This window comes from Dicentrarchus labrax, unplaced genomic scaffold, assembly GCF_905237075.1.
Source record: "Dicentrarchus labrax unplaced genomic scaffold, dlabrax2021, whole genome shotgun sequence".
In the NCBI taxonomy this organism is placed as follows: domain Eukaryota; kingdom Metazoa; phylum Chordata; class Actinopteri; family Moronidae; genus Dicentrarchus; species Dicentrarchus labrax.
Genome location: NW_026136711.1, coordinates 817,717 through 832,331, shown reverse-complemented (window position 1 = coordinate 832,331; position 14,615 = coordinate 817,717). Strand labels below are relative to the sequence as shown.

The 14,615-nt window shown below is 40.2% G+C and overlaps 1 protein-coding gene and 1 long non-coding RNA gene across 12 annotated transcripts; one reads left to right on the top strand and one right to left on the bottom strand.

Moving 5' to 3' along the window:
• The first annotated feature begins 805 nt into the window (after positions 1-805).
• On the top strand, positions 806-12,361 carry nicn1 (nicolin 1). Of its 2 annotated transcripts, none has more exons than XM_051415404.1 (7): positions 806-949; positions 2,884-3,030; positions 6,739-6,918; positions 8,987-9,100; positions 9,899-9,967; positions 10,966-11,070; positions 11,688-12,361. In XM_051415404.1, exons 2-7 carry the CDS (start codon positions 2,884-2,886, stop codon positions 11,727-11,729), a joined length of 657 nt encoding a protein of 218 aa, XP_051271364.1. In that variant the 5' UTR covers positions 806-949; the 3' UTR covers positions 11,730-12,361. The 2 variants fall into 2 exon arrangements, with proteins under 2 accessions (XP_051271364.1, XP_051271362.1); XM_051415402.1 differs by having other exon boundaries at positions 807-949; positions 2,881-3,030.
• On the bottom strand, positions 1,196-2,872 carry LOC127372060 (uncharacterized). 10 transcript variants are annotated; one of them, XR_007886512.1, is made up of 4 exons: positions 2,593-2,872; positions 2,347-2,428; positions 2,101-2,264; positions 1,196-1,464 (listed from the first exon to the last, which is right to left on the bottom strand). It is a non-coding gene; the product is annotated as an uncharacterized LOC127372060 (long non-coding RNA). The 10 variants fall into 10 exon arrangements; XR_007886508.1 differs by having other exon boundaries at positions 1,196-1,505; positions 2,347-2,592; positions 2,675-2,872; XR_007886505.1 differs by having other exon boundaries at positions 2,347-2,592; positions 2,675-2,872.
• Positions 12,362-14,615: the final 2,254 nt, after the last annotated feature.

The window sequence follows — 14,615 nt, the reverse complement described above, 5'->3', positions numbered from 1 at the left end:
GTGTTAGACTGTGATAGGTGGAGTAATGCTGCCCCCTGCTGCCGGCTGATGGTAATAATACTGAACTGTTAACAACAACCGACCACAGCTTTTACTAATATTACCTTCAACCAAACAGACGTCCAAATAAGAGTCAAAGCTTTTCCTCCATTAAATAAAGTATTTTATTACATAAACAGAATACTTTGTGTCACAGCTGCTTTATTCTGTGAGTCCTAATGTTCCTGATGACTCTATATCAATGTTTCTGCTTTAATTAATAAAACTACCAATAATAAAGAGTTCAACAATAGAAGGAACTATTTATTGAGGTAGAGCGGGTCATCCACTCATCAGAAGGTTGTTGGTTCAATCCTTCCCACGTGTCCGGGAACATCTGGACAATCAGAGACCAGTTGTCCCGTCAGCGGCTGTCTGTATGGAACCTGTAAATTTACTGGATGAGCTTTAAAATATGAAGAAATAAACCAACAATTATAAAATAATATCCTGCGGTAAAATCTGCTGAACTATTGTTTATTCTTTATTAACATCTGATTATCATTCATAGGGTGATTTACACGAGCACAAACAAACAAACAAATAAAAAGAACAAATAAATCTAATTTAAAAGAAGATGACTTAATGGCAATTCTTATAGTTTGTAATGTTCTTTATTATTATTCAATAAACACATGAACCAACGCCTCCATTACCTTATTTGAGTTAGTTTGACATGTACACAATATAGTAAAGTGTAGTTGTTATGAGTCTCTCAGGTAATGAGTGTTTGTGGCTGCTGCACTCAGAGTGCTGCTGGCCCTTTAAGACGCTGCCCGTTGCCGTGGTTACAACCAGGAAGTGACAGCGGCTTCTGTGTTTGTTTGTTTACATTTATCTGTGTTTGTTTACATTTATCTGTGTTTACCGCCGAGCTGTGCAGACTGCGGCTGCTCTCCGACAAACAGCAGTAAGTATCGATCCAACACAGAGTCACTTCATGGATTAAATCGATCATATTTCACCAATAACGGCGGCTAACTGTTAGCATTGAGCTATCGGCCGTCCCTGCACTGTTAGCCTCCGAGCTAACGGTGTGCTAACGATGGAATTAGTAGGAAGCTAATACAGCCTCACGACGTGGGTATCAGCTGTATTAGCTTCTTATTAGCTTCATATTAGCTTCCTATTAGCTTCCTATTAGCTTCTTATTAGCTTCTTATTAGCTTCTTATTAGCTTCCTATTAGCTTCCTATTAGCTTCCAGTGCTGCCGCTCAGTTATTGAGTCTGTACTGTCGCTGTCCATGGTGCTAGCAGAGCTGTTAGCTAGCTGCACACACTGATGGGAGAGGATAAGTGACCTCTGCAGCGAGCTGGATGCTGTATGTTCAGTATAAGCGACCTCTGCAGCGAGCTGGAGGCTGTATGTTCAGTATAAGCGACCTCTGCAGCGAGCTGGAGGCTGTATGTTCAGTATAAGCGACCTCTGCAGCGAGCTGGAGGCTGTATGTTCAGTATAAGCGACCTCTGCAGCGAGCTGGAGGCTGTATGTTCAGTATAAGCGACCTCTGCAGCGAGCTGGATGCTGTATGTTCAGTATAAGCGACCTCTGCAGCGAGCTGGAGGCTGTATGTTCAGTATAGCGACCTCTGCAGCGAGCTGGAGGCTGTATGTTCAGTATAGCGACCTCTGCAGCGAGCTGGAGGCTGTATGTTCAGTATAAGCGACCTCTGGCGAGCTGGATGCTGTATGTTCAGTATAGCGACCTCTGCAGCGGCTGGAGGCTGTATGTTCAGTATAGCGACCTCTGCGCGAGCTGGAGGCTGTATGTTCAGTATAGCGACCTCTGCAGCGAGCTGGATGCTGTATGTTCAGTATAGCGACCTCTGCAGCGAGCTGGAGGCTGTATGTTCAGTATAGCGACCTCTGCAGCGAGCTGGATGCTGTATGTTCAGTATAAGCGACCTCTGCAGCAGCTGGATGCTGTATGTTCAGTATAGCGACCTCTGCGCAGCTGGAGGCTGTATGTTCAGTATAGCGACCTCTGCGCGAGCTGAGGCTGTATGTTCAGTATAAGCGACCTCTGCAGCGCTGGATGCTGTATGTTCAGTATAAGCGACCTCTGCAGCGAGCTGGATGCTGTATGTTCAGTATAAGCGACCTCTGCAGCGAGCTGGATGCTGTATGTTCAGTATAAGCGACCTCTGCAGCGAGCTGGAGGCTGTATGTTCAGTATAAGCGACCTCTGCAGCGAGCTGGATGCTGTATGTTCAGTATAAGCGACCTCTGCAGCGAGCTGGATGCTGTATGTTCAGTATAAGCGACCTCTGCAGCGAGCTGGAGGCTGTATGTTCAGTATAAGCGACCTCTGCAGCGAGCTGGAGGCTGTATGTTCAGTATAAGCGACCTCTGCAGCGAGCTGGAGGCTGTATGTTCAGTATAAGCGACCTCTGCAGCGAGCTGGAGGCTGTATGTTCAGTATAAGCGACCCCTGCAGCGAGCTGGATGCTGTATGTTCAGTATAAGCGACCTCTGCAGCGAGCTGGAGGCTGTATGTTCAGTATAAGCGACCTCTGCAGAGAGCTGGATGCTGTATGTTCAGTATAAGCGACCTCTGCAGAGAGCTGGATGCTGTATGTTCAGGATAAGCGACCTCTGCAGAGAGCTGGATGCTGTATGTTCAGTATAAGCGACCTCTGCAGCGAGCTGGATGTTATGAATTAGTGCTATACAAATAAAATTGAATTGAATTGAATTGAATTGAATTGGGGGTCTACAGTCGAGGGTCCCTGACACAACAAAAGTTTAGGAACCACTGCCCCTAACACTTCCTGTGTAAGTTGTACATTAGACCACGATAGAAAGATGGATGTAATTTAAACCAGGTGTGTTTCCTCCAGAAGATGAGTGACAGCGCTGACGACATCAAACCTGTGAGCTGCACCATCAAACCTCCGGTCTACCTGCAGATCGGAGACACCAAGACGGACCCGTCCCACTCCGGTGTTTGTGTCGTGGATGTCACCCTCCCCTTTGGAAAGCCCGTCAACGTAAGTTACAACCTGTCGTACATAAAGCTAATGCACAGTACCAGCGGTATCCACGGCAACCACCATATGATAATAATAATAATAATAATACCTTTTATTTGTATTGTGCTTGTTTACACAGTGCTTTACAGACATGCAAAAAAACCAATAATCATAAAATAAAGGTTAAATACCGTAAAACTTCCAATAAAAGCAGGGTCCCTAATAGACGCAGGTCTCATTTAAAAGCCTGGTGTGGCTACACTTTTTGACAAATAAACGCAGGTCTCCAATAGAGGCTTGGTCTGGATTTTATAGAAATTATCTCGATGTATAAAACCTCTTAAAACCCACCGGGTCACCGTTTCGATCTCCTACACAAATATAAATGTTTAAACTTCTGTCAATATGTACCTAATGAACATCGTTACATCAGTTAGATTCTCCACAATTCAATCGTTCACTATATTTTACACAAACTATCAACATTAAAGTATAAAGTTAATTCAACTTAATTAATTCAATTCAATTCAATTCAATTTTATTTGTATAGCGCCAATTCATAACAGAAGTTATCTCAGGACACTTTTCAAATAGAGCAGGTCTAGACCGAACTCTTTAAAACATTATTTACAGAGACCCAACAGTACCACCATGAGCAAGCACTTGGAGACAAGGGCAAGGAAACACTGCCTGTTAAAAGGCAGAAACCTAGGACAGATCCTCCGGCTCTAGGTGGGTGGTCGTCTGTCTCGACCAGTTGGGGTGAGAGAGAGAGAGAGAGAGAGAGAGAGAGAGAGAGACAGACAGACAGACAGAGAGACAGACAGACAGAGAGACAGACAGACAGACGCACAGCAACAACAGTAGCAACAACTACGCTAATAGTAGTGACTGATGATGATGACCATGAAGAAGACGATGACGACGACGACAACAACGATGGGGGACAATGAGCAGTGACAATAGTAATAATAGTAACTGTAGTAATAATATTATTATTATTATTATTATTATTATTATTATTATTATTATTATCAGTGATATTAGCAATGGCAATCTAGCAGGACCATGGCAGGAGGCTCCACCAGGATCGACGAGAACCTGCGAGACGAGAAAGCACAAGAACTCCGGGGAAGAAGTGAAGTTAGTAACATGCATTAATGGAACATGAATGAGTGCAGAAAGAGAGAGGAAGAGAGGAGCTCAGTGCACCATGGGAAATCCCCCGATAGTCTAGGCCTATAGCAGCATAACTAAGGGATGGTTCAGGACTCACCTGATCCAGCCCTAACTATAAGCTTTATCAAAGAGGAATGTCTTAAGCCTACTCTTGAATGTGGAGAGGGTGTCTGCCTCCCGAACCACAACTGGAAGCTGGTTCCACAGGAGAGGAGCTTGGTAACTGAAGGCTCTGGCTCCTGTTCTACTTTTAGAGACTATAGGAACCACAAGTAGCCCAGCATTCAGAGAACGTAGTGTTCTAGAGGGGTAATAGGGTACTATGAGCTCTTTAAGATATGAAGGGGCCTGACCATGAAGAGCTTTATAGGTGAGGAGGAGGATTTTAAATTCTATTCTACATTTTACAGGGAGCCCATGCAGAGAAGCTAGTACAGGAGAGATGTGATCTCTTTTTCTAGTTCCTGTCAGTACTCGTGCTGCAGCGTTCTGAATTAATTGGAGCGTTTTAATGGACTTATTGGGGCAACCTGATAATAAAGAGTTGCAGTAATCCAGCCTTGAAGTAACAAATGCATGGATTAGTTTTTCTGCATCTGTCTGTGATAGTATGTGTCTAATTTTTCTAATATTACGTGAATGAAAGAAGGCAGTCCTAGAGGTCTGCTTCATGTGGGAGTTAAATGACAAATCCTGATCAAAGATAACTCCAAGATTCCTGACAGTGGTGCTAGAGGCCAAGGTAATGCCATCTAGAGTAACTATATCTTTAGACAATGAGTCTCTAAGGTTTTTGGGGCCAAGAACAAGAATTTCGTTTTATTCTGAGTTTAACATCAGAAAATTGCAGGTCATCCAGGATTTTATGTCCTTAAGACATGTTTGTAATTTAGATAATTGATTAATTTCATCGGGCTTGATCGATACCAGTAACACAGTAAACAAGAGAAACGGAAAAAAAGAAAGCGATGAAGCATCATAATCATCATGTTAGTTGTCAAATTTGCTGAACAAAATCTCAAGAGAAGGAGCAGTTAGAGTTTAGTTTAGTTTTGTGCTAAAGAAATTGAAGGCCTGTCCCAAATAAAGACGGGGAGTTCAGTGATTCAAGCAAATCAACGCCCGGGCTATTATTAGAAGTTTTACGGTAATAAAAAATGGATCAATAAAAGCATGAATTAGTTTCTCTCGATCAACATAAATAAATATTTTTGATCTTTTTTCTGAGTTGGAGAAAGCAGGACTGTAAACTCTCTTTACCTGATCCTCAAAAAACACTCCTACGTTTCTGGTTGCAGGCTTTAAACTACATTAAAAATAAAGTTGTTTTCAGTGTTAAGAGTAATGAGTTAAAACAATTAAGGCAGGAATAATCCTGTCAATATTCATTAACACCAACATTTCATCACAAGCTGTAGAACCGGGCCAGAGGTCAATAATAATTACTTTCTCTTGATCAGTAAAATAATTACCTGATTTTTAAAATCTTTTTCTGAGTTGGAGGAAGCAGGACTGTAAACTCTCTTTACCTGATCCTCAACAATCCAACAGGCCACAGACTTTATATTATATATACTGTATAAAAATATAAAGCTAACTAAACTAAAACTATTTCAGTTCTCATATTCAGTCTCATCAATAAATGTTGCTCATGCTTCTTTATCATTTTGCCTGCAGTATGAAACCAGAGTTAACCTCAACTATTGATCCTATTCATACTACCTTTGTTTCCCAGTATAGATGTGAAATAAATATTATTAATAAAGGTCTAAAAAAGGTAAAAATCTTCTTTAACTGGGATAAAAGTGAATGTACTTTTGTTGGAGAATGCACTAAAGAAATATGTGTAATCTCTTCAGACTTCCTCGGCCTCCCAGCGTGAAAATAAACTCTTAAAAGTACAATTTTTAATTTTATTCAACATCCGTGTTTGTGAAGTCTCCCGCCGGCGCCGTCTTATAAAGCAGAAAACACACACACACACACACACACACACACACACACATACAAACACAACATTTGTTTAAAGAGAAAGCCGTGTTCCCGTCTTGAGAATGACTTTTCGGGGCACTGACCTACTTTTTAGCATTTAGTCCTAATTAAAAATCATTTTTAATGCAGAGCGACTCCTCATTAGCTCTGAGCTTCAAAGGCGTCTGCCCAGAGCGAGTTTATGCATGAAAGAATTATCTCCAGCGAGCTCCGTTCGATGGCTCCGGCTTTACGTTTGAATGCTAATACTGTGATTTAGCGGACTCAGTGTTTCTTAAACAAAAGGTTGAGACCCGCTGTGGACTGGAGGGAGGTTTCTTCTTAATGAGTCTGATTTATTGTACAAGACTTTATTTTTCAGATGAATTTCCGTCAGAAGATCACCACAGAACTACTATTTATTTATATTGAACGCAATATAAACAAAATGCAGCATTTATATGATCATATAATCTTCTTTTAAGTTGTTGAAAAGCTCAAAGAAATCATTTCTGAATCAGATCCTAACAGAAGTATGGTGACACAGCGTGGGGGCTTTTATAATATGTCTTTCAGATTGAGGAAATCACCTTTAAGAACTACTACACTGCCTATGTGACTGTGCGTCTGTTGAGGAGGAGCCCCGGGCAGGAGGTCCCTGCTAAGTGGAGCACCACCCTGAGAGACCTGCCGCTGATGGACAACCCCCACACCGAGGGAGGCTCTCAGGACTACTTCTCCATTCACAGGACGCAGGTAGGCCCGGAGGAACTAGCCGAAGTCGAGCAGCACAGAGCAGGAAGTCAGGTTTCAAAATAAAGTACCCAACATTACGTCACAAGCTGTGGAACCGGGGCAGAGGTCAGTAAGTCCGAGGAGATTCGACACCACAGACGACGAGTAGTTTATCTGTGGTTGAAGCACTGATATCAAGGAGAAAGACACTCTGAAGAGGCTGACAACTCATCTGGTTTCGATGGTCCAGTTGTGTTCAGCCGCAGTCGGATTGTTTAATGCAGACTCCCGTTGAATATTCCCATTTCCCAGCTTACTGTTCTACAGCTGAACTTCACACGTCCCACTGAGCATAACACCGGCTGCCAGAGCTTAGTGCTGTTTATTGTACCTCTCAGCTGGTGTTGGAGGAAAGCCTGTAAGAAAAGGCTCAATAAGCATTGTAGTGCTGATGTGTGGACCCAATACAAGAGATATTTTTCATGTATTCACTTTATTCCTTGTTTGTCTTTGCAAACCGAGCCAGATGGCAAGTGCTGATTTAATTTTTGTTTACTTGAGACGGTGCTCCCAGTCTGACATAGTTTAAATAGTGTAAATGATGTTTATTCACTGTTTATGGGTTATTATTTGTTATATTTAGTCTTCAGGGAGTGTACTGCAGTAAATGTCTGTTTGGGGACCTTTTAAAACTCTAAACTTTAGTTTGTCAGGAAAGTGCTTCTCACATATTTTTTCCCCGTTCAGGCTTTGTTTAGTTGTTCTGGGTGGGGGTGAGGGGGGGACTGCAGACTGTGGAACATCTTCAGACAGCTGTCACAGGTTTTAAAGAAAACAACAGAAGATGGAGTCAGAACTGCTGCGTCTGCCAACCAGCGACCTCTGACCCTGCTCGCTAAAAGCCTTCCATACAGTACAGGCTGCTGCTGTCCACATCGTCTCCTCGCTGCCACTGCAGGTTTACACCTGAGGCCGGATACATAAAGTCTATGTAGATTGACGACTTCTTTTCAACAGATTCATAACACCGCACATACGCCTGATTGTGTTTTATAAATCTCCGTCATTGTGGAAACAAACACACAGGAACAAGCTTCTTTTCCACTCACATAATCATCCATAAATAAATGGAGCTAGCAGCTGTTCCACTGACTCTTTATATTTACCTGGAAACTGTCATTACAGTAATATTAAATGAATTATGTGATTGATTAATGATTGATCTACATATTTAAACAGACTTTACAACGTGCTTCACTTTTCGGGATCAAGGGAGATGATGGTGAAGTTTATAAACTCTGTTTTACAGAACGATGTAACACACCTCCTCATTCACCCACAGTTCTTACAGCATATTCTTCTTTCATAAGAACCACTGTACGTATGGGAAGAGGCGTACATGATGTTTATCCATCTGGCTCCTGGTGTTAGAGTGCATCTCCACAGGAGTGATCACTTGTGATCTGATCTCACTTCCCCACTCTATATGCAAATAAACAGGACTCAGAACTCTGTCAGTGTTCATTATTACGGTCCTCTGGGCTGTTTGATACCAGTGAGGGACTCACTGCACACTGCCTCACTTACTGCTGAAGAAAATATGTATTTATTAAACAACATTTCTGTCCATACAACCTTGTTTATTTGGGACTCTGCTTTAATCATCCAATTAGAGGACATTAGTGGTTAGTCTGACAGGTGATCTCAAACTACTCAACTCATATACATCAATTATCGTCTGTTTTACTCTCAATGGGACCATCAGTTACTAAATGAACATCATGCTGTATGGAAGAAGACTGAAACTAGACACTGAGACCAGAAACTCATCAGGAAACTGTTTACTGAGCTCATAAATCAACTTCTCCATAAGACTCAATATTATCAGAGTGTAGCTGCCCCCTGCTGGCTGTTAGAGAGAATGCAGCTTTAACACATTAACAGTAATTTAGAGCAGTGGTTCCCAACATGGGAGTCTGTGTGTTCACAACAGCAACAACCAAAGAAAGTTCCATTCATGTTTAATGAAGTCGTCACTTATGGTGTTATTTGTTGATGTTTGTTCTTGTTGTTGTTGTTGTTTGTGCAGATGCAGGTGGAGCCGGATCACGTGGTGTCTGTTAGACTGATCCTGAGACAGCCGTCCTTTGCCTGGCTCACCTTCAGCCTGGAGGACATCAGAATATTCCCTCACATGGAGCCGGTTGGTGTTTGTTCAGAACTTCAGACATATAGAATTATAGTATTTTAGTGTGTGTGTCTTTGTAAAATGTTCATAACGCAGCTACAGCAGCAACGTCCTGTCCTTCACATCCTCCACATCTTCCACTGTTACCGCTGAGTGAAAAATTCAGTGTTTTTTAAAATCTTTTTTGCTGAAAACACGGATCGGACCACTCAGACTGAACGGAAACACTAAAGTTAGGAGTCGTAAAACCAAAGCAATGAGCTGAAAGACTCTTTAAAGCTCCTTAAAGAGAGCTTTAAAGAGTTTCTGAGTCAGGTGGTTATTCACAGACAGAAACAGAATAAAACTCACCAAACCTGTCTTTGTTTTAACCACAAACAACCGTAATATCACTATCACTGTCCACAAGACTCCAGAGACAAAAACACTCATTTAACCTTCAGATCATCGTAACTTCATTAAAGTGGACAGAAACAGAATCAAACTGAATAAAGGCGTCTCTGTTAGTGTTTCCAACAATCACCAACTCTGGTTTGGTGGAAATAAATCCTTAATTCACCGACGTAGATGATAAAAACAGCAGTTTCAGTCTCTACTCAGCTGGAAGGACACCGTGACTCCACAATATCTTTACAGAGATAAAAGTTATCAATGTAAATCTTGTAATGGCAAAGTGATCAGGAATCAGAAGAACAGAAATGGGATTTATTCTCCAGCTTTAAATTATTAAGTTATTAAGTTATTCTGGATCCAACCACCAGATGGCGCCACAGTCACACACTGTGGATTAAACTGTGCTGTTCTTCCTTCCAGGACCCAGAGAAGGAGGTTTCTGATTGGCTGTCTGACCTGACCCTGGTCGATCAACACCCTGACCTGGAGGTAAACATCTGCTGTTGTTTGTGTGTAAACGAGGTCATAATTACCTTAATCACACTGAGGTCACGTCAGCAGCATTTCAGGAGCCTGGAGAGAGTTAACAATGTGGCACTGCATATTGGTTTTAGACTTTTATTATTATTATTAGTCTTTCTTAAACAAGGAACATTAATCTCAATATGATTTCTATCAGATTTAGCAGTTGGCTGATTTCCACCTGCAGTCTCTGTGCAGATAGAAACAATCAATAAAACCATTCATGTTCATCATTACACAGTCTGTAAAGATCAGCACATTCATCCAGTGCAGCTATAACAATATACATATATAACAATCTGAGTAAATATAAATAAATAAACACTTTTATAATTAAATAAAAGTGTTTCTCTTCTAAAAATGTATTTTAGCTGCAAACTGTTCTCATATTGTAGATACAGTTTTTATTATTAACAGTTCCTGTACACGTTCGTAACGTCTCTACACATTAAGTAAGGGACTCCTCATCTATCAGTGAGTAAACTGACTGTATTCAACAATAATACAGAACAGCTGATCAACTGATCAATGAACCAGTACTCTATAACTGCAGGAAGTTTGATTATTTCCTGTGAATATTGATCAGAGATGAGTTTTACTGATATTTTTATACAATCTTCTGTCTGTATTATGTATTTATTTTAACAATCATACATTAATAATCTTATTTCTGACAGATTCAGTGTTAGTTGTTCTGATACGGTTTGTGTTTAGATATTAAATATTACATTGGAAATTTTAAGTAACACAAACTTACTTTTGTAAGTACAAATTTTGGTTAAGAACTTGAGTAAAATACAAATAAAATGACTAAAACTCGAATGTTTTTTAACTTTTCACTTTAAAAAAAAAAAAAAAAATGTATCTGTTTTTTATAGTGTAATCTAAACTTTAATTTAAATTAATCACATTTAACGAGTCCTTTGGTGAAGCTCCCCTGACTCACTTCTGTTTCCTGTCTCTAGGGCCTCCCAGACCCCCAGACCGTGTCCTCCAGCATCCAGCAGATGTGGGCTCTGACTGAGGTGATGCAGACCAACCAGACCACCGCCTCCATCGGACGATTTGACGTGAGTCTGAATCACAAACTGATCTGGTCCTCACTGCGGCGGGGTCCAGCAGTGTATTTATAATATTAGTAAATTTCTCTCAGTTTCAAGCTCAGACTGAACTGAGAGATAAACATTAAATCCTTCTGATTCATTCCCCCAACGTCCAGAGGGGTCGACTGATAAATAATTTATCACTACGTTGGTAAACACGGTCAGAAGATCCTCTGGATTCAGGTTTCAGGTTTCAGAGCTGATACATCTTTACCACAGTCTCTTTGGTTACTGTACTTTATTGGATTGAGTCTTTTTCACTTTGAGAGGACTTCAGACTGACGTTAGATTTTACTCTGGGTCATTAACAGTTTACTGTTCTCTGCTTATTAATTCCTGATGTTTAAAAGTTATTACTAACATCTGTGTGAGAGTTCAGAAGAGTTCGCACACGTCCTGGAAACACCTGGAAATGTAATAAAATGATCAAATATCCTGGAAATAATCTCAGTTGGTCTGAATGTATTTTAGCTCCTCCTCTTGATGATCAGATTTCTTGTTGCTATGGTTGATAAATACAATGATAAACTCCTGTAAAGTGTTAACCAGAGTGTGAACCCTCTCTGTGTTCCTCGTTGCTGCAGGTGGACGGATGCTACGATATCAACTTGCTCTCGCTGACGTAACGTCTCTTCGTGGAGGACTCGAGGAGCATAAAGGCCTGTAAAAATGTTTATTGTCTGCTTTGAGAAGAGCTGCGAAGAAAAACAAAGAACTATTATGTATTTGTTGCCTTTTTTACTTTAATTAATTTATTTTAACATTAATGTATGGAAGCCCTGAGAGGCAAGTGAGGAAAACCAATCTTGTTTTTCTCCACTTTCTGAGTTAGTTTTCTCTTCTGAGTTTATGAGTCAACCTGAAAGTTTTAATTCCACTAAACAAAGTAGATATAATGTGTTCACACTGTATTTTATCCACTGTTGTATTTTAATAAGTGTTAATCTGCTGTTCACCTGGAAGAAAAACATAAATTATTTTAAACCTTAAACACATTTAGCACTTTATTATATTCAGAAAAAATACCGAAACTTTTTTTCACATTTTCACGGATGAAAAAAATTAAGTTCTTATAAACACAGGAGAGAAAACTACACTTAATATAAATTAAAAATATTAAAATAACAGTCTCACTTGCCATTCAAGGCCTCCGTACTAATGAGAACTATCATGATTTAATTTATTTAACTTTATTTTAAAGCTTGTAAGTTTCATTTTAAAGGAAAATCCTGTCAATAAAAACACAGTATTAACTTCAGATTTTACTGATGCATTTATTTACTGAGCTGTTCGTAGCATTAGCGTCTAAAAACGTTGGTTTCATCCTATAATGAAAATATTATTGCATAAAAATTCAAAGTCAGCCCAACTGAACAAATACAACGAACCCACAATGCAACTTTCAGTTTTGAGCTGGGTGTCTCCAAAATAAAGTCTGTGTGCACAATGTGGACCTGAACGGCCCCTCACTGTAATACTGTACATAGTTATTATGTGAGATCAATATTAATCATTCACAGTACTCAAACAGACGTCTCCCTGCGATTGGCTGACTGCCTGCTGCCATTCATTGAGAACAGACTCTACCATTATCTTGACAGATATTGTAATATGATTCATGGTTAGTGGGAATGATCATTTCTGCATCACAAATAAAACATTTACTGAAAAACGATTTAAATCGTTATGATGTGACATTAGTTCTGATCTGTACTGAACAAACAAGATTTGTAGACCAGGGAGTCTCTATAAAACTACAGTCCTTCATTATAATGCTGTTTATCACATTTAACCTGATATTTGTAGCTATATATATAATATATATATATATATAGATATATGTAACTGTGCAGCTCTCTCATTTGAATATATAAACAAATACAGCAGGAAACCAGGGAAAGAGTTGTGTGTTGTGTCGTATGTAATGTTGGAACATTCGGTGGATAATTAATTCGGTGGTTAACTTTAGACCTTGAGAGGACATTTTTGGAAAACAAGATGAGGGTTAGGAGCTACGAGGTCCTCACAAGTACTGAAGCACCAATGTGTGTGAGTTTGACAGGAGCAGGAGTTTACTTTCTGCAAACATTACATTGTCTGCAGATCTTGTTACACGTCAATAAAAACTAATATTCCTGTCTTTGCTGTGAGCAGTTATCAAACATGAACTCCATCAGGGAATATGCTACATGAACTCTTTTTATCAGCTTCTGCTGGAAGAAAAATTAAACTCCCAGCGGCGCTTCTTAAAATATATCAACCGTGTTCTTAAAGTGCTGAACAATATCGCAGATTCTCCAGAGGTTCCTCGACAACTCCGACTGAAGGAAGGAGGACAAATGCTTTTTCAGAGAGGAGCCTTTACTCAAGTTGCAAACACTCACAGTGAATTTATGGTGGTATTATCACAGAAACATCCTCAACAAACTACTTTAATAGAATCAAACCCAGCAAATGTGTTTTAGTAGTCAAACGGGCCAGTAAACCAAGCAGCAACCTCAGTGGTAACAAAACACTGCAGTTCCTCTAACGGCCACTAGAGGCTAACTAACTCCTCCATCTAGTTCAAATCTAGAGTTAAAAAGCACCAAGATCTGAACAGTGGATGGTAACAATGTGGCTTCAGACTGGATAAACAGTCAATGTATGACAGCTTCTGGCAGACAACCACAACGCTGACGCAGGCACAAAGGGGATATGACGCCATCGACAGGCGACCAGTGAAACGCAGCGTTACCTGAATAAAATGTTCATTCCCTCGGTTTCATCTTCTCTCCATCCCAAGAACACAACTCAACAACATATAGAACATAAGTCTGGAGTTTATACACAGTTTAATACAGAAATGTTACATATAATAGCTTTAATTTAGCTTTCTTGCTCCACATTTCGTCCTTTGAGCTGCGTTGTGATAAAATGGGGGCTCATCCAGGTGCTCGGGCATCCTAATGAGCTGCTCTCCAGATCCCAGCAACCAAACAACCAAACAAACGAGTTGGCTGCCATCATGCTGACCTTTATTTCACTAAATGTAGATCATTTTTTATTACTTGCTTCCCCTATTAATGTTACTGATTGATAAAAACAGAGGGGTGGGGGCATGAACTAGAGTTGGGTGATTGGATGAATAAATCAGAAAATGATTCTGTTTATATTTAGTGTATTTTATTATATGATCTGGCTTTGTTTGTCTGTACTCGTTCACTTCCTGTATGGAAGCATCTGCAGTTTCATATTGAGGTTGTATCTCTTTATTGAATGTCCTAAAGGATCTCTCTCTCTTCATTTTCCAACATTTCTTCCATTTTATTTCCTTCTACAAGTTGTTTTTAGGGGGGAAGTTTTCCCTCATTTCATATTGCTTGTGCCTGTGTAAAGCCCTTTGAGACATTAAATGTGATATAAACTGTCCCTGACTTCGCTTCAGTCCACAGCTTCCAGCTGAGTTGCAAATCGGAGGGACGGTTGAGAAACGAGGGGAGTCGGAGAGAGAAGGAAATCAGAATTCAGAC